Below are 26,617 nucleotides of genomic sequence, written 5' to 3'. Positions count from 1 at the left end.
TTCATCCTAGTCTCTGAAAGTAACCAGGAGGCAGGTGAGGGATCTATTCTATAGATGAGGAAACTAAGACAGAGAAGCAGTGACTTGCTCAAGGTTCCACAACAAGTCAGTAGCAGAGCTAGAAACAGGACCCAGAAAATGCTCTGACCATGAAATCACACTCCCTCCCAGAAAGAACACTGCTTTACAAGCACGGCTTTTGTTCCAGTAGCAGGCAGCTCACTTACAACCAGACACACGCAGCTGAGGATGGATCCATCCCAAGGATTCAGGGATAGACGAGGCATCATCCGTCTCAAGTGACTCCTCACCAGAGCCTGATCGGCCCTTTCTGACTGGGCCACATGCTTACACAGTTCATCCAGTCTCAACCATCCAAGTTCCAGGGATGTCCTTCAGACCTGCACCTGCTGCCAAGCCTGGGCCGTATCCCTTCTTCAACATGGCCCGTTGGGAATTTTTCAACCAAATGTGGGTCTTCCCCTTTGCCCCCAGAAAATGCTGAATCATCAAAACCCAAACTTTTCACGGAAACGTGTCAGCTCCAATACAAATGGCATCCGGAAAGTTCCCCAGGCCTAGCTGGAATTTCTGGTTCAAATGAAAGAGGGCAGGACTCCCAACGAGCTGATAGCCAGACGGCAGGGCACTCTCCTGAGGGAGGGAAACCTGAGATTCATGTTTCTGCTCTGAATCAGGCTGACCAAGGACTTGTACTAGGGCCCCCCGGTACCCCCCAGGCTGCCCTAAACAGCTGGCTAGTCGGGGCTCGGTCTCTCTTCTTTTTCAGGAAAAATTCCAAATTTTGAATGGTTTTCCAAAACGCTATTTTTGTGTTTGGACAGTCCCATTAGAACTGCTGGCCAGGGAGGTTCCTGGGGCACCATTTGCTAAAGACACTTCTGAAAAAAAGGCCTCCTTGAAAGCAAATCTTCAGCCATCGCCTGTGCTCCCTGGACTTCTCTGATTGCTAAGGTGCAGCTGCGTGGGAGCAGGGGTCTTTGGGACGGAAGAGCTCATCTGTTCCCTGGGCTTAATCCACACCTGAAGTCACAGTCCTTGGGCTGGGTTATCAGTATCCATGGCCTCTAGGAACTTTGGATAATTAATTCAGTGTAAGAATGAAGTGAGTGGAGTCCTTGGCAAATGTCCCCCGTTAAGGACGGTACAAAACTGCCAGCAACATGTATAATTGAAGAACCACAACAGCAGGCAGGGCCCTGCTAGGTTGGCTGGTATTTCACAGCCCCCACGTCACTAATTAGCTGGTGTCTTCCTTTCTTGTTGCATTCCCATGACATAACCCCCTCATTAATCTCTGTCCTGATCAGCTCCTCATTAAGAGGAGGAACACACACAGCATTCCAGAGAGCCCCAGGAGCCGATGTGAACTGGGGATTGCCTGTGGGCTCCCACCCTTCCAGCGACTCACTGGGGGAGGTAAGTCAGCATGACAAATGGGGGGGGGGGGTGATTAATTTCGTAAAGGTGAGCTGCCAAGAAAAATAAATTGGATGTGTGCCCTAGTTCTGCTAGAGGAGGCCTAAAACTCCCCGCCCCCCTCCCCAGCTTATTTTTAATTGTAGGAATATCAAATCTCGTCTCCCTTATTTTTGCTGGAGATTTCCCTGGAGGAGGGAGCCCTCAGTTGTGTGTGTCAAATCTTTCACCAAGAGAGTTTTTCTCCCAAGAGTTTGTAGGGCATTTGACTCAAATGAGTGTTGAAAAAACAACAAGCGAATAAGATTTTTAACAAGTCTGATCAAAAATCCCTTTCCCAGCCAGTCTGTACTGTTCCGTTCGCTGGTCACCATCTTACTGGTGCTCAGGGGCCAGTCTTCTGGGATAAACAGGACCCGGAACCTCCCATGTAAAAAAACTAGCCTTAAAAAACTGAAAACAAATGCACCCCAAATTGTCTTTGAGCTCTCCTTTAAGCACGACAAAGAAGCAAACAAAGAAAGAACACATACATTCCCCGCCCACCCCTGGCAGGTCATGTTTCACTGGAGTTCCAGAGCAGGAAGGGCCCACTGCACACTGGCTGTGAGGCCTCAATCCACCACTCAAACCGCGTCAGTCACCACCACTGAAATGCAGCCACTTCTGGTGTGGGGCACCACACAACAGCTGAGGACAGGAAGGGAAGAATCCTTGCTTCAGTTGAAACTGCATAGGAAATATAGGAAGGCAGGAAGTAATGACCCAAGTTGGAATTTGGCCAGGACACTAGGATTACCGATCCTGATGTTCCCAAAAGTGCCATGGGAGCTTCTTGGGAGACCCAACCACTGAAACCTGAAGAGGATTCATGCAGTCTGGATCCTGGAGGAAGCAGGAGCCAGGATAGGGCCCCATGGGGCTGCTGGTCTCTGCCAGGCCATTTCCCATTTCCACCATGGGTTTTCATGTCATCTGGGCTCCTGCAACAGGTGGGTCATTTCTGCTGTGAAACCCACATTGATTTCCCCGCATGCCCCTGGATTGTCAGTTACAAGGCAGCCCATCCCGTCTGCTGCAGGAATGACTGAAACAAACAATGCAGCTCTGCATGCCAAAGCCAGACATGGCTCCTGCCCTGAACTATGCAGAGACAGGCAACCAGCCTGACAGTGCATGCGGGCTTAGAATGAGTGGGCACACAGATTCATGGCAGAGCCCAGCAGGTTCTGTTCACAGGAGGAAGCTAATAGCCAAACCTTAGAGTCATGTTTGGTGAATTTACTGCTAGATTCACTTCGTTGCAGAATTGTGCTTTGGAATCTAAGCTTTCATTTACACATCTAGCCAGTATGGTTGGGAGGAAAACTTTCAGAATATGAAGCAAGTGTAATTGATGCAGTGCTGTTTGCCTGAGTTTGCAGACAGCCTGAAACAATACTCAGTTATAATGGTCTCATTCATCTTAAATGGATGTTGACTCTGAAACCTAATGATCACATTCCAAAATCAAGATTGTTAACTAATTCAGTGCGGCACACCTCAGCAGAAACATTCAGATGATATTATTATACCATGATCCAGATCACCCTCCACACCTTCCCTGGTGCCACAAGCCCAGCTGCCCCAAATCACTAGCTTCCTCCTCACATCCCAAAACAACATCTATGGGGCAGTTACATATTCTCAGTCCAAAAAGTAGGCTACCCATTGAAAAGTAAAACTTTGGGGCAGAATTTAAATAAGCCAAATTTCATATAAACAGAAATAACTCAGGGAACAATGTATTGACTGCATTATTCGTGTTCCTATTTCAGTTATTAAAACATCCCCTTTTCAATGTTACTGACGTGGTCCCCGAATCTGCAGTCTGGGCACCGCTGCTAGGCACAAAGATGCTCCCCCATTACCCACAATGCCCAAGGATACGCACATGACCCACAGTCCCTGGAGATGCACATTATCCAAAACAATCCAGGGACTACCCATTACCCACAATGCCCAGGGAATGCACACACATTACCCACAATACCCAGAGAACATGCAGTGCCCGGGGAATGCACACACATTCCCCACAATACCCAGAGAACATGCAGTGCCCGGGGAATGCACACACATTCCCCACAATACCCAGAGAACATGCAGTGCCCGGGGAATGCACACACATTCCCCACAATACCCAGAGAACATGCAGTGCCCGGGGAATGCACACACATTACCCATAAATGCCCATGTTAAGTATCTGCAATGCTAATTGTTGAACTGGAGCCCACTGGAGCCTGTGCTGAGCGTGTGGCTGCTGTCACCCCGTGCTGCTCACACATCATACCCAGACTGTATGAAGTCCCGAGCTAGTCACCCCCCAAACCCACCCACCCGCACATGCTCGCTGATGTTCTCCTTCTTCCCACTAACAGCCTCGAGGTGAAAGGCTCAAAAGCCCCTGACTCAGCTAGTTCCCATCTACTGTCAATTCCACCCATCCCATGCTGATCAGAAGGGCTCCTGTGCTGTGACCCTGCCCAGCCTTCTAGATGATCTGCAGAGCTTCCCCTTACCCCCCTCAGGAATGTCTGGATGGTAGAGCAGGGGGATTCCTCTGCTCTCCCCTGACTGAATCTCTCTTGTTCCTAGGAAAATCCAAGGAATTCTGCAGCATTAACCAATCATTAGCTATGGTTGTGTGCATGTCCCAGATTGCCGCACTGCATAGAATTCATGGAGTCACTTAAAACACAAGGAGAGAGCGAGCAGCCAAACTGTTATATGTTGATAAGGGGAAAGGAGCGAAACTGCCAAGAAATTAGATCTCATTTTGGATAATTAAAGGGAAGGTGGCAGCTTTCACCCCAGGCTGCATCTTCTCAAGGAACGATAAAATGCACAGAACATTGCTGGCTGCGTCTCTGCAAACACCTAATGCCCTGGCTGCCTAGGGGGTGCCACCCTGGACATGTCTGTGACTCACGCTAACGGCATTTGGGCTGTATAAGTAGGGGCATTGCCAGCAGATCGAGGGACGTGATCATTCCCCTCTATTCAACATTGGTGAGGCCTCATCTGGAATACTGTGTCCAGTTTTGGGCCCCACACTACAAGAAGGATGTGCAAAAATTGGAAAGAGTCCAGCGGAGGGCAACAAAAATGATTAGGGGGCTGGAGCACATGACTTATGAGGAGAGGCTGAGGGAACTGGGATTGTTTAGTCTGCAGAAGAGAAGAATGAGGGGGGATTTGATAGCTGCTTTCAACTACCAAGGGGGGTTCCAAAGAGGATGACCTAGACTGTTCTCAGTGGTGGCAGATGACAGAACAAGGAGTAATGGTCTCGAGTTGCAGTGGGGGAGGTCTAGGTCGGATATTAGGAAAACCTTTTTCACTAGGAGGGCGGTGAAGCACTGGAATGCATTACCTAGGGAGGTGGTGGAATCTCCTTCCTTAGAGGTTTTTAAGGCCCAGCTTGACAAAGCCCTGGCTGGGATGATTTAGTTGGGAATTGGTCCTGCTTTGAGCAGGGGGTTGGACTAGATGACTTCCTGAGGTCCCTTCCAACCCTGAGATTCTATGATTCTATGATTCAATCAATTAACATCCCCGAATGAGGGCTGAACTCCCCTGGCAGGGCTGTGACAACAGGAGAGACCTGGCACCCAGGGCATCCCACAGGGCATGGAGGGAGCCCATCTGTAATGGGGCACAGTCAGCGCAGGAAGTGAACCCTCCATTACAGTCACAGCATGGACCAGCCTGAGGATAACCGCCTGTAATGAATCCCTGTGCTACTGACAACTGCTGGGCAGAGCCAGACTGGCACCCTAACAACCAGCTCCAAGAACACAGGCCTCCACCACTTGAGCTAGAGGAGAACTCCCTGGGGTGACACTAGGAGCAGGTCTCTTACCCTCTCTGGACCAGATGATCTCATGCATACACCCTTTTTCCTGGTGACTGGCACAGCCTTAATCACAGCCCCTGCCTCTTGGCACTGCTTCTTATGAAAAATAAAAGCGGGCCCATGGGAAGAGGGGATCCTGTGTGCTGCAGGGGGTCTGTGTTTTGAAAAGTGTTTCTGGTCAAATTGAAATAAAAATCACGGAGCCACTTCCCTGGGCTTGTTTTGGCCCCTGTTTGAGCAGACTGAGTCCCTTAGCTGCCAGCAATATGCTGCAGAGTATATGACCCTCAGGACATTTGTCGCTCTGCACCTTGCGGCTTGCTGCTGTTCGCATCCTGAGCACTGTGAGACCCCCTGGGACACTACTGGGGGACGGGACGGGGGGGAACTGCTTAGCAGCAGGATCAGGTCAGGGTTTTTCCTATTCAAATCTGCATCCGAAGGTGCAGTGAGAGGCTCTGGGAGAGGCTAGCTGGCTGATGTGCCATGGCACCAGTTAGACAGGGAGATTCACCTCCGGCCTTCTCCCCCGTGCCATACGGCCTGGTGGGAACGTTCCGCAATGGCTGTGCAATCCCTGAGGGCTTCACCGCTCTGCCAAAACCACAGCATGCACTTCTGAAATGGGACTTCTCTGGGACACACAGGAACTGGCTGCAGCCTCTGTACCATCCCAAACCGAGGAGTTGCTGGCATTCCCCTCCAAAAGAGGAGCTTTCAGACCTGACGTCTTCTGGGTTTGCATGGAAGTAGCCCCCAAGATGGCTGAGAGTTGGCCAAAAGTGGGTGGGGTGAACAGGGGATGCTAAGTTACATCAAATCACTGGCGAAAGGCAGCACAGAGAGAAACAATGGTGACCAGGAAGACTGACAGACACGGGGCTAGCAGGGCTAATTCAGCCACCTGCACAGGTTTGATTCCTAATAACAAGCTTTTCCAGGACCTAAGGCCAATGTTACCATTCAATTATTTTTCCTGCCTAAACATGGCAACAGTCTGTGAAATTGACTAGAATCAAAGTGAAACTGACTAGCCCAGCAGCCTCCAAAAGACCCCCAGCATAAACAGGGATTAATCAACACTAAGGGAGAAGCAGGCTGATCCAGTGGGTAGGGTGCTAGCTTTGGAGACTCGGCTTCAGGTCCCTGGTCTGCCACAGCCTTCCTGTGTGCCCTTGATCAAATCACCTAGTCTCTCTGGGCCTCAGCCCCCTCATCTGTACAATGGGGATACTAGTCCTGCCCTGCTGCACAGGGTGTGGGAGGATAAATCCATTTGTGACTGCGATGTGCTCCAGTACTGTGGCACTGGGGCCAGGTAAGGCTCTCAGACAGAAAGTCCCCAGTAACAATCCAAGCTGTTGTCAGTGACATTTGGTTTTTAAAAGCATATAGGGCCAAAACCCAAAGTTCAGGGAACTGTCAGCATTTGGCACATGGCTTTTAAAGTGAGAGTGGCCTGAATTCTACTCTCCCCAAGTTGAAATCAGGAGTAACTCACCACACTCGCCTCAGGGTCAGGGAGAGGAAGAATCCAGTCCAGAGCTTCTCATAGACTTGAAGGTCAGAAGGGACCATTATGATCTTCTAGTCTGACCTCCTGCACAATGCAGGTCACAGAATCTCACCCACCCACTCCTGTAACAAATGCCTGACCTATGTCCGAGCTATTGAAGTCCTCAACTTGTGGTTTAAAGACTTCAAGGTGCAGAGAATCCTCCAGCAAGTGACCTGTGCCCCACGCTGCAGAGGAAGGCAAAAAACCCCCAGGGCCTCTGCCAATCTGCCCTGGAGGAAAATTCCTTCCCGACCCCAAATATGGTGAGCAGCTAAACCCTGAGCATGTGGGCAAGACTCACCAGCCAGCACCCAGGAAAGAATTCTCTGTAGTAACTCAGATCCCACCCCATCGAACATCCCATCACAGGCCAGTGGGCATATTTACCACTAATAGTCAAAGATCAATTAATTGCCAAAATTAGACAATCCCATCATACCACCCCCTCCATAAACTTATCAAGCTTAGTCTTGAAGCCAGATATGTCTTTTGCCCCCACTACTCCCCTTGGAAGGCTGTTCCAGAACTTCACTCCTCTGATGGTTAGAAACCTTTGTCTAATTTCAATATTAAACTTCCTAATGACCAGTTTATATCCATTTGTTCTTGTGTCCACATTGGTACTGAGCTTAAATAATTCCTCTCCCTCCCTGGTATTTATCCCTCTGATATATTTATCAAGAGCGATCATATCTCCCCTCAGCCTTCTTTTGGTTAGGCTAAACAAGCCAAGCTCTTTGAGTCTCCTTTCATAAGACAGGTTTTCCATTCCTCGGATCATCCTAGTAGCCCTTCTCTGTACCTGTTCCAGTTTGAATTCATCCTTCTTAAACATGGGAGACCAGAACTGCACACACTATTCCAGATGAGGTCTCACCAGTGCCTTGTACAACAGTACTAACACCTCCTTATCTCTACTGGAAATACCTCGCCTGATGCATCCCAAGATCGTATTTGCTTTTTTCACAGCCATATCACATTGGCGGCTCATAGTCATCCTGTGATTAACCAATACTCTGAGGTCCTTTTCCTCCTCTCTTACTTCCAAGTGATGCGTCCCCGGTTTATAACAAAAATTCATGTTATTAATCCCCAAATGCATGACCTTGCACTTTTCACTATTAAATTTCATCCTATTACTATTACTCCAGTTTACAAGGTTGTCCAGCTCTTCCTGTATGATCTCCCGGTCCTTCTCTGTATTGGCAATACCTCACAGCTTTGTGTCATCCGCAAACTTTATTAGTACACTCCCACTTTTTGTGTCAAGGTCAGTAATAAAAAGATTAAATAAGATTGGTCCCCAAACCGATCCCTGAGGAACTCCACTAGTAACCTCCCTCCAGCCTGACAGTTCACCTTTCAGTATAACCCTTTGTAGTCTCCCCTTTAACCAGTTCCTTATCCACCTTTCAATTTTCATACTGATTCCCATCTTTTCCAATTTAGCCTCTCTACTGCTGTCCTTCACAGGAATCGTTTCTACTGGTTGTCAGCCCCAAATGGGGAGCTTACAGCATAGTGGGTCAGCCCATGGGCGTGTCGCCAGCATCGACCCCAGCAGCATGTCCCCTGCCAGCTGCAACCTTCACAGCTAGCACAGGGGCTGGGGGCAGGCACACAGTGAGACAGACAGCCCCAGATTTGCTAATGCAGAAAGGCTGTTGCTTTGCTATTGTTCTTGTTGGTAAAGGAAAACTGGGCCCATGTCCCTCAGAGCACAGCTCCCAAACAGCCTCCTCTAAACGGACAGCGAAATGGAAGCTGGCACACGCGCCTCCCCTGCGGCTAACATAGCCTTACTGGGCCTTTATAGGGCATGCTGCAGACCCCATCTGATTGCTGGGTTTTCGGGGCAGGCAGAGTGGGTGCCAAGGGACTAGCAGTGGGGTGGGGCAGGGCAGGGTGTATTTTGTTGCTTTGAATTCCTGGCTGGCTAAGTTACTGCATGCTGAGAGCTCGGTTATATTCCAGTGCAGTTATTCCTGGAGGGACTGTGATTCTAAATAACCACCAGGCAGGGCCGGCTCCAGGCACCAGCCCATCAAGCTTGTGCTTGGGGCGGCACCTGGAGGGGGGCGGGGCGGCGCTCCGGCCGCCGAGGAGAGTGGAGCCCCGGCCTGGCTCGCCGCCAGGGAGAGCGGAGCCCCAGCGGGGCTCGCCGCCCTCCTCCCGGCGCTCTGGCCGCCGGGGAGAGCGGAGCCCCGGCTGGGCTCTGTGGCCGCCGGGGAGAGCGGAGCCCCGGCTGGGCTCTCCGCCCTCCTCCCGGCGCTGTGGCCGCCGGGGAGAGCGGAGCCCCAGACGGGCTCTCCGCCCTCCTCCCGGGGCTCCGGCCGCCAGCGGAGCTGCGGTGGGCTAGCCGCCCTCCCCCCTGCGCTCCGGCTGGTCGGGGAGAGTGGCCCGCGGCCGGGCTCCGCACCCTCCCCTGCCGCGCTGGGGGGAGGGGAGGGCGGCAGGAGGCTTTTTTGCCTGGGGCGGCAAAAAAGCCAGAACCGGCCCTGCCACCAGGGCACCCACTGCTGTGGAGAGGCTGTATTTAAATTGTAAAAGAACTAGATAAATTCATGGAGAATAGATCCATCAATGGCTATTAGCCAGGCTGCGCAGGGATGGTGTCCCTAGAAGCTGTTTGCCAGAAGCTGGGAATGGGCGATGGGATGTCCTGTGCCACCTTATAGACTAACAGACGTATTGGAGCATGAGCTTTCGTGGGTGAATACTCACTTCGTCTATAAGGTGCCACAGGACTCTTTGCTGCTTTTACAGATCCAGACTAACACGGCTACCCCTCTGATACTTGATGATTCCCTGTTCTGTTCATTCCCTCTGGGGCACCTGGCACTGGCCACTGTCGGAAGACAGGACACTGGGCTGGATGGACCCTTGGTTTGACCCCGTAGGGCCACTCTTATGTTCTTATTGTATTGTACGGAAATCTAAATAAACAAATACATTTGTCACCATTTAAAAAGCTTCCTGCCTATGGGCCAAGCAAAGCCCAGGGCCATTTTCTCTGTGTCATCTCACAGCAACAACCCATGTGTGCGAGCGAACAGAACAGAGTGGCTGGCTATGGGCACTCAGGAGCCACCTGTGGCAGAGCCATGCCACACAGAACAGCCATGGCCACCGTCTGGGCAGCTCAGGGCAAAGCTGGGCTCAGCTCGGCTCTTGTGATTTACGCATTGGATGGGGCCAGACCAGCCTTCGTTTGGGGTTTGCATCAGGCCACCTCCTGCTCTCGGGTTTCACTTGGAAGTGAGGCTCAGCAAAACCACAAACGCAAGGATCCTTTTAGCCTTGCACTCCATGAACCGTCCTACCAGCCTGTGACCCAGGGGCTTCCAAGGGTCTGCTCCTAGGGGCTTTACAAATGGATGGTGCTCTATTGGAAACCCATAGCAGGGCCCAGGCCCACTGACAGAGCAGAACGCCCCCCCCATACACACAAGCATAGAACCACCATTGAGAGGCCACCCCCTCTGGCATAGCTGCCCTATTCCTTTCCTCTTGTTAATTACTATTATGTGTATTGGGTTAGCATCTAGGGGCCTCAGCTGAGATCGGGGGCCTGCTGTGCCAGGCGCTGGCTGGACCCTGCCGAGATCGGGGGCCCCCCCGTGCCGGGTGCTGCCCAGACACCTAGTGGGAGCCTCAAAGAGCTTCACCTCTAAACAAACTAGATACACGCTGGAAGGGAAAGTGATTTGCCCATGCACAGGACAGTGGAGGCGCTGGAATCAGAGTTCACAGCTCCTGTCTACTGGTCTCTATCTACTGGACTTTCAATTCAATGTAATGGGGTGATGAGGGGAGGGAGACAGAGGGGGGCACTTCTGAAGGCTGCTGCCCACACCTTTGTCTGGAGGGATGAAGCTCTTGGTCAGGGGCTCCTTGCTGGGGGATAAGGTCTTTCCTCTTGCACTGGGTCCCACTGCTCCTCCCTGAGGGTTCTCTCTCCAGCCAGTGACAGCAGATGGTACCATCCTGGTGCCCTGCTGCCTGGCCCGGGTGCATTCACCCCCCCTTCCCATGCCAAGGCAGGGTGTCGGTGCCCAGGGTGGCAGATGTGACACTGACAACTGGGGAGTATCACATTGCTGGTTTCCACAGATGCCAGCCCCATACCCTGCAGGGCTGCTTGGGGCTCAGATGACTGCAGAGAGGTCACGGGCACATTCTTTCCCACATCAGTAGGACTGTGGGAGCACATCAGGGCCCCCAAGGCCTCCTCCCCCCACGCAGCTAGGTGCTGTCAGTCCCTCCCGCCCTGCTCCCTCCATGCACTGTATGGAGCCGGTCTCAGTCTCTCCCAGGGGTCAGCACAGGTCTGTCCCTGTCGCTGGGCCGGAGCCTGGGGCCGCAGCTCCCTGCTCTCTCTGCCTGCACCTGAGAGGAGGCGACAACAGGCGCTGCAGGATTGTTGCCAGTTGCTATGGCTACATGGAAGAGTGGAAATGGGGAGACGGGGGAGGGAAGAAGCTGACGGAGTCCCCCAGGGACTCTGCTCTCCAAGCTGCAGCCTGGGCTTGGCTGATGCCTATTAGCGCAATCGCCCTGACGCACCCATGCGCCCCTTCCCGCACATGCCAGAACAATGGGCCCCTCCAACCCAGCCTCTCTGACACCCCAGGCCAGTCTCCTGCCTCCTGCTGCAGTGGATCAGACCAAGAGCCCATCTAGGCCGGCCTCCCATCTCTTCCACGGGCCCAAACCAGATGCTTCAGAGGACGATGCGAGGAACCCAGTACAGGATGAATGGGGACCAATCTGCCCACAGGGGAAGTCCCCCAATCCCTGGGCACAGCTCCTCCTGCGATCTCTGGCGGAGAACTGGCAGCACCCTGCCAGGAGTACAGGGAGCCATGTTCCCGGGCTGGCCAGGCAGCTGTAATGCAGGATGGTTCCAGCTGCGCTCTGTCCCACGGGGCTAGCACTCTTTCCTAGGGATGGAAACTCTCTGAGTGAGACCAGAGGCTGCATTTCCTGCCCCCCCCAACCAACATCAGCCTCCCTAGTGATTCCTGAAGAAACGCCTGCCCCACATCGCCCCAGACGGACATCAGTGCCCCAGCCCTGTGCCACAAGCACCATTCTCCTGGCTCAGGAGTCCCTCAGACCACTCTAGAAGGGGTCAGTAGAGAGCCATGCTCAGCACACCCACCGATGGCCCCAGGCCTGTCAGCTCTGTGAACTCAGGATCTGAGTTCACACAGCTGGATTGGCTGCAACGTGGCTGGGAAACTATATTGGCCCCAAAAACCACACTAAGGAAAGTGTGGGGTGGCTTCAACACCTCACAGATGTGTGTATTTTATCCACACAGCACCATCACCATAGTACAGATGGGGAAACTGAGGCACTGGGAGGGGAGCTTCCCAAGGACACCTAGTAGGTCAGTAGAAGAGTGGGGAAACAGATCACAGGGCTCTGCCCAATTCTTCATCCCCACTACAACTTCTAATGCATCTCAGCCTAGGCCAGACCCTGGTTTGATCTCATCTCTCAGATGGAGTAATTCCCAGCAGCCACCACCCCAGTGAGGGCAAACCCTCTTCAGAAGGGGGCAGCATAAAACAGCAGCTAGTGTAAGGGCCTGGGATGCAGAAGACTGGGCTATTCCTGAACATAAGAACGGCCAAACTGGGTCAGACCAAAGGTCCATCCAGCCCAGTCTCCTGTCTTTCGACAGTGGCCAGTGCCAGGTGCCCCAGAGGGAATGAACAGAAGAGGTAATCATCAAGTGATCCATCCCCTGTCGCCCATTCCCAGCTTTTGGCAAACAAGAGGCTAGGGCCACCATCCCTGCCCATCCTGGCTAACAGCCATTGATGGACCTATCCTCCATGAACTTACCTAGTTCTTTTCTGAACCATGCTATAGCCTTGGCCTTCCCAAAATCTTCTGGCAAGGAGTTCCACAGGTTGACTGGGCGTTGTGTGCAGCAATACTTCCTTTTGTTTGTTTTAAACCTGCTGCCTATTAATTTCATTTGGTGACCCCTAGTTTGTGTGTTATGATAAGGAGTTAATAACATTTCCTTATTCACTTTCTCTATACCAGTCATGATTTTACAGACCTCAATCATATCCCTCTGTCCTTAGTCATCTCTTTTCCAAGCTGAAACGTCCCAGTTTTATTAATCTCTCCTCATATGGAAGCTGTTCTATATCGCTAATCATTTTTGTTGCCCTTTTCTGAACCTTTTCCAATTCCAATATATCTTTTTCGAGATAGGGCGATTACATCTTCACACAGTTGTCACGGAGTGTGGGGGAGTCAGGGCCCTGCACCCCTCTTCCTGAGATTCACAGTGACTCTCAGCCAGCCAGTAAAACAGAAGGTTTATTAGATGACAGAAGTGAGGTTCTTACCCACGAAAGCTTATGCTCCCAGTACTTCTGTTAGTCTCAAAGGTGCCACAGGACCCTCTGTTGCTTTTTACAGATTCAGACTAACACGGCTCCCCCTCTGATATTAGATGACAGGAACACAGTCCCAAGCAGTGTGTGTAGGTACAACCAGAACCCCTCAATCAAGTCCTTCTGGGGAGTTTAGGGAACTTAGACCCCAGCTTGGGGTTCCCTGCGTTGCACCACCCAGCCCAAATGGAAATTAAAAAATTCTCCCCCCTCCCCTCTCCTTTGTTCAGTCTCCCAGGCAGAAGGTGTCACTTCTCCCACTTCCCCCTCCCCCCGGCTCAGGTTACAGCTCAGGTAGCTTCCTTCAAGGGAAGTCCCCCATCCCCAATGCAACTTCCCTGCAACATTCCCAGGTCAGTCCGCCCCACTCCCTGACCCCCTTCAAGACTGAACTGAGCGGGGTCACTCTGACCAGTGACCTGGGGAAGTTCAGGGCCCCCTCTCCGGGACAACGCATCCCCTATCAGGTTAGCACTTCGCTTCACATGGACCACGTCCACGTCATAATCCTGCAGGAGCAGGCTCCACCGCAGGAGCTTGGCGTTGGCTCCTTTCATCTGGTGCAGCCAGGTCAGAGGAGAGTGGTCGGTGTGCACGGTGAAGTGTGGCCCAAAGAGATATGGCTCTAGTTTCTTGAGGGCCCACACCATGGCCAGGCATTCCTTCTCGATGGTCACGTAGTTCCGCTCCCGGGGAAGCAACTTCTTGCTCAGGTACATGATTAGGTGTCTCTCCCCCTTTTCATCCTCCTGCATTAACACTGCCCCCAGTCCCGTGTCTGAGGCGTCAGTGAACACCATAAAGGCCTTGTCAAAGTCTGGGTTTGCCAGAACTGGGCCGCTGACCAGAGCCTCCTTCAGCGCCCGGAGAGCCTGCTGGCACTCCTCGGTCCAGACCACCTTGTCTGGCTTCCCCTTCTTGCACAGCTCAGTGATGGGGGTGGCTATGGAGCTAAAGTGGGGCATGAACCTTCGATAGTACCCTGCCATCCCAATAAAGGCTTGGACCTGCTTTTTGGTTTGCGGAGCGGGAAAGTCTCTGATCACCTCCACTTTGGCTGGTTCTGGCTTTAGGCAGCTGCTCCCCACCCGGTGACCTAGGTAGGATACTTCAGCCATCCCCACCTTGCACTTCTCAGCTTTTACGGACAGCCCAGCCTCCTGGAGTCGGTCCAGCACTTGTTTACCCTGGGACACATGACCCTCCCAGGTCTGGCTAAAGACACAGATGTCGTCAATATACGCCACAGCAAAACTCTCCATCCCCCTCAGTAGCTGATCCACCAGGCGCTGGAAGGTGGCCGGCGCTCCCTTGAGGCCGAAAGGCAGGGTCAGGAACTCAGAGCCCCAGAGGGGTGATAAAGGCCGATTTCAGTCTGGCATCTGCATCCAGTGGCACTTGCCAGTAGCCCTTTGTAAGATCCATGGTGGTAAGGTAGTGAGCTCCTCCTAGCTTGTCTAGGAGCTCGTCAGGCCTGGGCATGGAGTAGGCATCAGACACGGCGATGGCATTGAGCTTCCAATAGTCCACACAGAACCGGATCGACCCGTCCTTTTTGGGGACCAGCACCACTGGCGAGGCCCAAGGGCTGGAAGACGGCTGGATCATCCCCAAAGCCAGCATGTCCCTGACCTCTCTTTCCAGGTCCTGAGCAGTTTTGCCTGTGACTCGGAAGGGGGAGCATTTTATAGGCAGGTGCGATCCTGTCTGCACCCGGTGGACGGTCAGATTAGTGCGTCCGGGCTGGTTGGAAAACAGCTGTTGGTACAGATGCAGCACCTCTCTGAGCTCAGCATGCTGGGCCGGGGTCAGCTGATCAGAGAGGGGAATTGCTTCCAGGGGGAAACCAGCTCTTATCCCAGGGAATAGATCTACTAAAGGGTCATCTCCCTGCCCCTCCCAATGTCCACACACGGCCAACACCACATTCCCCCTGTCATAATATGGCTTCATCATATTCACATGGTACACCCGACGGTGGTGTGCCCGGTTCGACAGCTCCACCACATAGTTTACCTCGTTTAGTTGCTTGACAACCTTGAAGGGCCCTTCCCAGGAGGCCTGGAGTTTGGTTTTCCTCACGGGGATGAGGACCATCACCTGATCCCCGGTGGCGAAGGCACGGGCCCACGCTGTGCAGTCATACCAGATCTTCTGCTTCCTCTGGGCTCCGGCCAGATTCTCCCTGGCCAGGCCCATGAGTTCAGCAAGTCTTTCCTGGAAAGTCAGGACATACTCCACCACCGACTCTCCCTTGGGAGTGGCCTTCCCCTCCCATTTGTCTCTCATCAGGTCTAGGGACCCCCTTACCCGCCTTCCATATAACAGTTCGAAAGGCGAAAACCTGGTAGACTCCTGGGGTACCTCCCTGTACGCGAACAGCAGGTGAGGTAAGTACTTGTTCCAGTCCTACGGGTGCTGGTTCATAAAGGTTTTTAGCATCATCTTTTGTGTTCCGTTGAACCTCTCCACCAGCCCATTGGATTGGGGGTGATATGCTGAGGCCCAGTTGTGCCGGACCCCACATTTCTCCCACAAGCACCGGAGTAGGGCCGACATGAAGTTGGACCCTTGGTCTGTTAAGACTTCCTTGGGAAACCCCACTCGGCTGAAAATGGTCAGCAGCACATCTGCCACAGTGTCTGCTTCGATGGACAATAAGGGCACTGCCTCGGGGTAGTGGGTGGCGAAATCTACCACCACCAGAATGTATTTCTTCCCTGACTGGTCATCTTGCTAAGAGATCCCACTATGTCCACGGCCACCTTCTGGAAAGGCTCCTCTATGATGGGCAAAGGCCTCAACGCCGCTTTCCCCTTGTCCCGGGCCTTCCCCACCCTCTGACAGAGGTCACAGGATTGGCAGTAGTCAGACATTGGAAAAGACCCCAGGCCAGTAAAAGTTCTGTAGCAGCCTCTGCCTGGTGTGCCAGATTCCCTGGTGCCCTCTGAGAGGGATCTCATGGGCCAGGTACAGTAGCTTGCGGCGATACTTCTGGGGTACCAGCAGGTGCCTCCTGATCCCCCAGGACTCCATCTCCCCGTGGGGAGCCCATTCTCAGTATAGGAACCCCTTCTCCCACAGGAACCTCTCCTTGCAACCTCTCCTCATGGTCTGTACCACACTGAGGTCAGCTAGGTCCCTTGTCTTCCGCAAGGAGGGATCTTTCTGCAACTCGGCCTGGAACTCGGCTGCTTGAGAAGGGACGGGGACCTGCTCCCTCTCGTCGACTGGGTTGGAAGCCACAGCCACCCCGAGCCTTGTTCTTGGGTGTTCCCTCCCCACCAGGGTAAGGTTCTGTGCCTCCGGTGTGACATCCTTCCCGAGGTCAGGGCGTAGTGCCCCTCGCCGGCTCTGGCTACGGGTCACGACTAAGACATGGGGGTTGCTTGGCCAGTCCTCTAGGTTTCCCCCCCCCCCCATCAACACCTCAGTGGGCAAATGGTGGTGCACTCCCACGTCCTTGGGGTCCTCCTTTGCCCCCCATTTCAGGTGTACCTTCACCACGGGCACCTTGAATGGGGTCCCGCCCACCCCCATCAGGGTCAGGAAGGTGTTGGGTATCACCTGATCTGGAGCTATCACCTCGGGCCGGGCCAGTGTCACCTCACCGCCTGTATCCCAGTATCCATAGACTTTCCTCCCATCCACCTCCAGGGGAACAAGGCATTAGCTCTGCAGGGACAGCCCCGCGCCCACTCTGTAAACGGAGAACTTTGAGTCCGGAGTATCCGGCCCCCCAGAGAAGCTGGCCTGGGGCCCTTCTCTCTCTTGAGCAGTTGATAAGCTGCCAGCCCCTCTTCCCTGGGAAGCCTGCCCCTCGTCCGTCTGGGCCTCTACGAAGTTAACCCGGTGTTGGTTCGGTCTGCTCAGTCTGTCCTTGAGCTTGGGGCACTGGGCCTGAATGTGGCCTCTTTGGCTGCAGTAATAGCAGCTCATGACCCATTGGTCCCCTCGAACCGGTTGGTTGTCCCTGACGCTGGGCGTTCCCCTTGAGAAGGGATTCCCCATATTCCCCCTTTGGGAGGTCCCCGGGTGACTCTCTCTCTGCATCGCAGTGGGCCTGTTCCTTTGGGACTCCTCCCTGCCACCCCCTGACCAGCTCTTCACAAACTCATTGGCCAGCCACCCTGCGTGTCGCGGGTTCTCTGGCTTTTTGTCCCTCAACCACAGCCTCAGGTCGGATGGGCACCGCTCATACAGTTGCTCCAGTACCAGCAGTTTAACCAGGTCCTCCTTCGTCTGGGCCCCATTTGCCCACTTGCTGGCGTATCCCTCCATGCGGACGGCTAGTTGCAGATATGAGATGTCAGGGGGGTTTATCCTGACTCTGGAACCTTTCCCGGTACATCTCAGGAGTCAGTCCAAACTCATGTAGCAGGGCCTTTTTGAATAGTTCGTAGTCCCCTTTCTCCGCCCCTTCCAGTTGGCGGTACAATGCCACGACTTTGGGGTCCAGTAAGGGGGTGAGAACCTGGAGTCTGTCCGCAGGATCAACCTGGTGCAGCTCGCAGAATGTCTCAAAGGCATCCAGGAAGTCATCCATGTCCTCCCCCTCCTTATGCTGGGCCAAGATGCACTTATCAAAGCTCCGTGCAGCCCTGGGTCCCCCCTCACTCACCACAGCCGGGGGCTCACTGCCCCTCAGCCTCGCCAGCTCCAGTTCATGCTGCCTCTGTTGTTCACGATCTGCCAGCTCTCTCAGTTTTAGCTCTTTCTCCCATTCCAGCCGCTTCCGCTCCATGGATGCTGAGTGTCACCAGGAGGATCCCCTGCTGGCCGGCGAGCTTTGCTGGGAGGATCCCCTGCTGGCCAGGGGGTTAATGGTGCCCTCGGTATTTGCTGGGTTCCTCCTCACCCTTCCCCAGGCATAATAAGGAGGGGTATCGGGAAGCCCTCAGCAGTCAGCTGACCACTCCCAGCTGGGACAGACACTGGTGCCTGCGCTACATCTGCCAGGCTGCTTCCCTCAGAGACAGGGATCAGTTCATTCGCGCGATCTCCCTCCTCCAGCTGGGCAATGAGCTGTTCTTTGGTGAGCCTCCCAATGCGCAGCCCCCTCTGCTTGCACAGCTCCACCAGGTCACTCTTAAGCCGCTTGGCATACATCTTCCTGCTGGCCACTCACCGGCCTGTGTGCTCACAGCTCCCCACAGTTCCCAGGGGGACCCCTAGTGTGCCAGCCCTTCTCGAGGTCACCACCTCTCTGCCAGGGTCGACTGCAGACTCCTCTGCCCTTGGGACCACTCGCTGCGATCCCCCGGGGGACCCTGTTACTGCAAAAGTCCTTCTCGCTGATCACACACTCCCAGGGGTGAATCGCCCCCTGAAACCGTCCCTCTTTGACTCTTCAGAACACCTGGTCCCCGTCAATCTCCCTTTGTTTTACTGCTCCCCAGTTGCTTACGGCAGGAAGCACCGTCCACGGGGTGCAGTAGATCCCACCACTGCCACCAATTGTCACGGAGTGTGGGGGAGTCAGGGCCCTGCACCCCTCTTCCTGAGATTCACAGTGACTCTCAGCCAGCCAGTAAAACAGAAGGTTTATTAGATGACAGGAACACAGTCCCAAGCAGAGAGTGTAGGTACAACCAGAACCCCTCAATCAAGTCCCTCTGGGGGGTTTAGGAAGCTTAGACCCCAGCTTGGGGTTCCCTGTGTTGCACCACCCAGCCCAAACGGAAACTACAAAAAACTCCTTCAGCAGCTTTCTCCCCCATCCCCTCTCCTTTGTTCAGTCTCCCGGGCAGAAGGTGTCACTTCTCCCAACACCCCCTCCTGGCTCAGGTTACAGCTCAGGTAGCTTCCTTCAAGGGAAGTCCCCCATCCCCAGTGCAACCCCCGTGCAACATTCCCAGGTCAGTCCGCCCCGCTCCCTGCGCCGTCACAGCAGTATTCAAGATGTGGGTGTACCATGGATTTATACAGAGGCAATATGATATTTTCTGTCTTATTATCTATCCCTTTCTTAATGATACCCAACATTCTATTTGCTTTTTTGACTGCCGCTGCACATTGAGTGGATGTTTCCAGAGAACTATTCACAATGACTCCAAGATCTCTTTCTTGAGAGGTAACAGCTAATTTACACCCCATCATTTTATATGTATAGACGTGATTATGTTTTCCAGTGTGCATTACTTTGCATTTATCAACATTGAATTTCATCTGCCATTTTGTTGCCCAGTCACTCAGTTTTGTGAGATCCTTTTGTAGCTCTTCATAGTCTGCCTGGGACTTAACTATCTTGAGTAGTTTTGTATCATCTTCAAATTTTGCCATCTCACTGTTTCCCCCCTTTTCCAGATCATTTATGAATATGTGGAATAGGACTGGGCCCAGTACAGACCCTGGGGGCCACCACTATTTACCTCTCTCCAGTCTGAAAACTGACCATTTATTGCTATCATTTGTTTCCTATCTTTTAACCAGTTACCAATCCATGAGAGGACCTTCCCTCTTATCTCATGACAGCTTACTTTGCTTAAGAGCCTTTGGTGAGGGACCTTGTCAAAGGCTTTCTGAAAATGTAAGCACACTATTTCCCCCTGGCCAAAATGCTTGTTGACCCCCTCAAGGAATTCTAGTAGATTGGTGAGGCATGATTTCCCTTTACAAAAACCATGTTGACTCTTCCCCAACAAATTATGTTCATCTAACTGTCTGATAATTTTGTTCTAGTTTCAACCAGTTTGCCCGGTACTGAAGTCAGGCCTGTAATTGCCGGGGTCACGTTTGGAGCCCTTTTTAAAAATTGGCATCACATTAGCTGTCCTCCAGTCATCTGGTATGAAGCTGATTTAAATGATAGGTTACAAACCACAGTTAGTAGTTCTGCAATTTCACATTTGAGTTCTTCAGAACTCTTGGGTGAATCCCATCTGGGCCTGGTGACTCACTGACTGCCTATGGGGCCAGGCCCGCCTCCTGTCCCTGTGTCTCGCCTCCTCCAGCTGGGAACTGGGGGTCAGATAACACCAACCTAACCCCCCCGCCCCCGCATTCAAAGCACTCTGAGTTCTAGAGCCCCGTGCCCTGATCCAGCAGAGCTCCAGGCCCAGCTGATGCCATTGCTGCGGAGGGGGGAGGGGCAGAATCTCTTCCTAGCGCAAGTACTTATCCAGCCTAGGATTATGGTATCTGAGCGCCTCACTAATAGCAGGGCACAGCTGTTACCCCACTGTACAGATGGCAACTGCAGCAGAGAGGCTAAGGGACAGGCCCGAGGTCACACGGGAAGGCTGTGGCAGTGCTGAGGATTTCCCAGGTCTTAGCTAGTGCTCTGGCCACTGGGCAGCCCTTTCTCCCCTCTGAGTGGCTCTGTGGTGCTTCAGGGAGCCCTGGGAGCTCAGAGTCTGCAGCTCCCGTTCCAAGGCAGGAGACCGTCACCAATGGTGAAGCTAAAGCCTCCCCCATGCGCTGCGGGGGAGGAGGGTACTATGGGGTTAAAAACCCAGAGCAAGCTGCCCCTTGGCTCCCCTGGGGCTCCGCGACATCAACACTCCAGCTCTACGGTGCCACCTAATGGCTGCCTGGTCCGGCCCCCACAGGGCCAATGCAATGCTAGGCTCAGGGGCTGACATGCAGCTGGTGCGGGTCAGTGTGCACCCAGGCCCCAAGCCGAGCTCTGCCCTCTGGAGGTCACCTCCTGCCCTGTACAGCGCATGTCACAGGAACCTGCCAGGACCCAATGTGGCCAATGCCCCTCAGGCCCATGCCAATGCCAGACTCTGCCAAGCTGGCAGCATCCCTCTCACAGGGACAATGCCCCTTTCAGCTTGGCACCGCCCAGGCACCCAGAGCGTCTGGGAGGCGGCCAGGGAGCTAAGTGCCCATTGTCGGCTCTCAGGCTGCTTTGGCCCCGCTGCAGGAGCCCTGCAGGGGATGTGCCCCTGGCCCTCACGTCCAGACTCCAGCTACGAACTTGGTCCTAGAAATCCTCGTCCTGCCCCTCCCTTCACTCCGACCCTGCCCTGCCCCACACACTGCCACAGGCAGGTCACTGCGGGCACTGAGCCAGGCAAGCACCTACCACCTATCCCTGAGTGCTGGCTGCCTGTTTGGAAACCCGGCCCCTGCTCATTCCGCACAAACAGTGACATTAAGACCCAGGATCCCACGGGATCCTCAGGGCCCCCTGGCATATCCTCAGGACATCTGCTCTACTGCAGCTCCCATTAGCCAGGGGCAGAACAATTGTCACTGGAATCCTTCAGCTCAGCCATTCTAGAGCCAACTCAGCTCCTCATGTCCTGTCCTGAACAACTAGTCCCAGCCCCTCCCTGCGCCCCCGGCAGCTGGCTCTGAGCCCATCCCAGCTCCCAGCAGCCCCCCACGCGTGGCTCTAAACCCACCCCATCGCTGTGCCCCACAACCCTGGGTGGGCTAGGCCTCTTGCTAATATCTCTCTGTCCTTCCAAGTGAGGGCTCCAGAAACTGCCCTGAGAGCCACAACACTCACAGCCTCCCCGCACCCCCGACAGCCTGAGCCCCTGGCCGCCCCATGCCTCGGAGAGCCCCATCTGTCCCCACTCCACCCCGGCCTCCTCCAGGATGCAGCAAGGACCACAGGGCCAGTCACCTACTCACCGGAGGCGTCTGTGATAGATGAATGACTTGTCCACCCTGAAAAACAAGATGGAGAAGCCAGTTAGACGGGTGGCCATGGCCCTAGGGGACAAGGGCCCCTCCAGCCTGCAGGGCTCCCTCATCCATCCATATCACCCGGCTGGTGACCAACGGCCTCCAGGGGGACATCGGGGCCGCGAGGAAGGGGAGCTGTGTCCGGAGACCTGGAGAGCAGGCAGGGAGGGGCAGACAGCTGCAGAGAATGCTCTCTCGCTTGTGTGTGAGGGGATGGGCAGTCAGGGCTAGCCACGCAGGGCAGCACCAGGGGGTGAATGGGATTTGGGGAGCCACGGGGGAGAGTGTCTTGCAGGCAGCGGGAACCAAGCAGGGAGAAGAGTGATCCACGCCAGGCCTGTAGCCAGCTGCACCGTGTGGTGGAGCTGAGCTGAGCCGAGCCGAGGAGGCAATGAGCTGGAGGGAACAAACCTCAGGCCCAATCAGCCAAGCTGGCACAGAGAAGCCGCGAACCCAGGCAGAGAGGGCACCAGCACCAGGGAGAAGCAGGCCCAGAGAGCCAGTTCCCAGGCCCTGGCATCGGGCAGGACTCAGCTCAGCAGGGCTAGAGGGCTTTGGAAAGGCCAAGCATTCTCCCCATGACCCCACAGCTTGAGGTGCTGGGACCCCTCCAGGCCAATCCCACGCTCCCTACCCCACACCCTTCATGCCCCTGACCACAGTGAGCACTCCCAGGATTGGACCCTATTGAATTGTGGCTGGTGCTTGGGACCGTCTTGGAGAAAGGGCTGGATGGCCAGGCCTGCTTATTATTAGCCACCATTCATCCAGACCCTTCACAGCCCCCCACTCTACCCTGTTCCCTTCCCACCATGCGGGGGGAACCTCTCAAACACGCCCTGGAGCCGCGGGCAGCAGCAGGGGCGAGGCAGGGGCAGGGAGCTGGGCAGAATGGGGCCTGCGGGGGGATCCTGGCCCAGTCTCATTCAGTCCGGAGAGCCTGGCGAGCCATTATTACTGGGTATGTTGAGGGGGCACATAAAGGCCACAATCATGATCCAGGCCCCCATTGAGTTCGGTACCGTGCAAACCCCAACAAAAAGCCAGTCCCTGCCCCTCCCCCGTTCCACCGCCTGCAGCCCAACCTGTCCTCAGAGCAGGGGTAAAAACAAGTCTTGTGTCCTGGAACCTGTCCAGCCAGCTCAGGCATCCGGCAGCTTCCTGCGCAGCCCTGGGGCTGGCTTAAACAAGACAGTCTGGAAACACACCCTGGACACTGCTTCCCCCAGCAGCACGCTCATCTCCAGAGCCTGTTTCACCTGGGAGGAACCCGCCCCGCCCCACGACTGAGACACAGCCACCTCTGGCATGAGGCACAGCTAGGGTGACCAGATGTTCCAATTGTATAGGGACAGTCCCGATTTTTGGGTCTTTTTCTTATATAGGCTCCTATTACCCCCCACCCCCGTCTCGATTTTTCACACTTGCTGTCTGGTCACCCTAGGCACAGCAGCCAGCGTGCTGCAAAACACAGCAGGGAAGCGATATGCTGAGCCAAGGCGCTGAGGCAAACCCCAAAGGGGCTTGGAACAGCCCCCAAGCCAGCCTGGCCTGGGCCTTCATGAAAATGGGGAGAATTTTAAACTTGGAGGGTCAGATCCTTAGCTGGTAGAAATCAGCATTGTGCCATTGACTTCAGTGAAGCAGCAGCAATTCACACCAGCTGGGGTTCAAGCCCATTGACTTCACTTGTGTTACAGCCAATTCTCACCAGCTGAAAATCTGGCCCCTCATTTCCTCTTCTCCATGCCCTCTGGCTGCATCTTCCTGGTCTCAGTCAATAACCAGACTAGTGAGTTTCCAGTTTGTTTCTAGTCAGTTTCACTTCCAGATTCTCCTGTAGGGCTCTGGGGGCTGAACACCCAGAGGAAGGGTTAAATCCCAAATCAGAGTTTTGTTTTAAGGTAACGAAGCTCTTCCTAGCCTCTTTGGTCTGGGTCTCTGGGGATTGCTGGCTGCCTCCTGGGAGGGGGCCCTTCTCTTTCCCAGGCAGGGCTCTTGACTCCGGACCGGAAGCTTAGGCCTGGTCTAGATGAGAAAAGAGACAACAATTTAACTAAATCAATGCACTGAAATTGGGGCAAACTCCTTAATGCTGATGCACTTAAACTGGCTTAACCGTAGCTGACGGCACTTCAGCTTGCATCAGTGAATAACCCCATTAAGTTAAACTGATTTATACAAGGGTTAAACCAGGTTCAGTGCATGCATGTGTGAGTGGCTGACACTGAAAACTGATCGGGGACTCCAAAGCTAAAAGCAGGAGCTGCTGCAGCTCTCTAGTGGGGTTGTAACAGACTCAGGCCCTCTGCAAACACTGGGCACAGCTGGGGAAGAGATTTCTCCATTTAACTAGCTCAGTGCAGTTAAACTGGGGCAGCTTTCCTCATATGCATCAGGCCTCAGCCCAAAGCCCCCCAGCTGCAAGGTGGCAGAGGGATTAGCTGTCGCTACTGGTCTCACTCTTGACTGAAGAGACTGATGCTGAACTGGGGGCAGGTCACAATAACGCCAGCTGAGCTCAGCTAACAGAAGCGTGGCAACGTTTCCCAGTCCCGGAAGTGCCGTGGACACTTGGCCAGGCAGCAAGACAGGCAAAGGAGGGTGTTACGGGTGCGCCAATTCCTCTGTCATTAGCACTGAGTGGGCAGTGCAGCATGTGCTGGGCAGGGCTGGGGCTGGAGACACTGTACGAAGAGCAAGGAGCTGGCAGTGCAGTGCAGTGGCCGGAGCTGGCAGGCAGGAGCTCTGGAGTCTAGCCCCAGATCTAAGTGAGGCCGACACGGCGACATCGCACAGGGGTGTGACAAATCCACCGAGTGATGCAGTGAAACCCACCTAGCCACCGTATAGACAGCGCTAGGTTCTTCCCTCAACCTAGCTACTGCCTTCGGGGAGGTGGATAAACTGGGAGAGCCCCTTGGACTGGGCAGTCGCAGCGTGCCAGCTGGCACGGGGCAGTGACTAAAATGCACCCTAACAACCATCACTCCCCAGCAGTGCCCCAGAGCTCACTCCAGTGAGTTCAGCGTGTGGGGCTGTGCCCACAAGTGCCAAGGTGCACACGTGTGGGAGGGGAGTAGCCTTGGTGCGAGGCATTGCGCAGCTGTGCTCAGCAGTTGCCTAGGCGACAGTCCGCACCCCACCTGGTGCATGGAGGAGCCCTTCTGGTGTTTGCAAGGCTAGGTGCCCTGGAGAGGCAGGTACGTGCTAATGTGCCTGAGCCCCCGCGGCCTGGCGATGTACAGAGGGTATCCTGGCAACTAATGCACTGTGAGCCCGGCCCCAGAGCAGTAAACACATTCCAAGCAGATGAGGGTGAATTTTCATTTCTCCCCCAGCCCCGCCTAGCCTGGCTCCATTCCCAGCCCTTCAGAACAAGACTGGGGGTCATGGGGAATGATCAGCTGAACACGAGATCCCAGGGCAATACCCTGGCCAAAAGGGTAATCAGGTACCTGGGTTATGCATTCAAATATCTCGAGTAGGAGTCAAGAGGTTATTTTACCTCTGTGCTTGGCACTGGGGTGTCTGCTGCTGGCATCCAGCCACAGCTCAAGGAGGATGCTGATAAACTGGAGAGGGGTCAGAGAAGAGCCAGGGGAATGATTAAAGGGTTAGAAAACCTGCCATATAGTGACTGACTCACGGAGCTCCATCCATTTAGCCTAACAAAGAGAAGGTTCGGGGGTGACTTGATCCCAGCCTGTAAGTACTTACGTGGGGAACAAATATTTCCTAAGGGGCTCGTCAGTCTGGCAGCGACAGGTCTGACCTGACCCAGTGGCTGGAAGCTGAGGCTAGACACGTTCAGACTAAGGCGAACAGTACCAGTGACAGTAATTAAGCATTTTTACCAGTGACAGTAATTAAGCATTGGACCAATTCACCAGGGTCGTGATGGATTCTCCATCTCTGACTGTTCTCAAAGCTCTGCCCTGGGGATTACTGTGGGCAGGTCTCTGGCCAGGCCTATCCAGGGGTCTGGCCTGGTAACTAGGGGGTGTTGTAGACAATGGAGTCAGCGTCACCCCCAGTCTAGCTCCAACATCTCTCAGCAGAGGTACAGCAGGGATAGATAGGAGCGCTGGCTGGGGGAGCTCCCAGGGAGCCAGTTCTTGCCCTTGCCAGTCCCAGGCCTGTGTCTCTCTCCATTCCCCAGCCCTTGTAACACCAGCTCTACAGTGGGGGCAAGCTCAGAGCCACTCCCAGAGTAGAATCCCTCCCGCCTCCACCCCAAGAGATGGGATTTCCAGCCACCTTTGTGCAATGGGGGAACAAGACCTGCCAGGTGCCTGCCCAAGGAAGGGTGCTAGTTCCCCATTGGTGGGGCTGAGCCCGGTGGGCGAGGCAGGGCCAGGAGGCCAGGCCAGGGCTGTCCAATCAGCTTGCACCTCTCGGCCAAGGCGAACAAGGGAGACACTGTACGTACAGTGGTCAAGTAGAACAAGTAGTACCCGCACTGATAAGGCCAGTCTGAGCCCCAAACAACTTGCGGCATCTCAGCTGTGGTCAGACATGCCTGGGCCGGCCCAGGGCTCTCTGCTGACCAGGGCAGGGTTCAAAGCAACACAGAGGTGAAACGCTACAGCTCCCAGTGGGTGTGTCTGCACATGCCCCACCGCACACGGGCACGGGGCAGCAGCACCAGCCCCAGTG

General features: G+C 54.3%; 1 protein-coding gene across 2 annotated transcripts in view; it reads right to left on the bottom strand.

The window, feature by feature from the left end:
* Positions 1-26,617, bottom strand: part of RAP1GAP (RAP1 GTPase activating protein) — a 179,649-nt gene that overhangs the window by 131,491 nt on the left and 21,541 nt on the right. For both annotated transcript variants that reach the window (XM_034753291.1, XM_034753284.1), the window contains exon 2: positions 21,905-21,940. Coding sequence is in view for 1 of the 2 variants with exons in the window: in XM_034753284.1 (XP_034609175.1) it covers positions 21,905-21,940 (36 nt within the window). In the remaining variant the exon portion in view is untranslated. The remainder of the gene's footprint in view (positions 1-21,904; positions 21,941-26,617) is intronic.

Source organism: Trachemys scripta, chromosome 19, assembly GCF_013100865.1.
Source record: "Trachemys scripta elegans isolate TJP31775 chromosome 19, CAS_Tse_1.0, whole genome shotgun sequence".
NCBI lineage: Eukaryota > Metazoa > Chordata > Testudines > Emydidae > Trachemys > Trachemys scripta.
The sequence above is the reverse complement of the archived record's forward strand: the minus strand, read 5'-3'. Positions and strand labels throughout refer to the sequence as shown.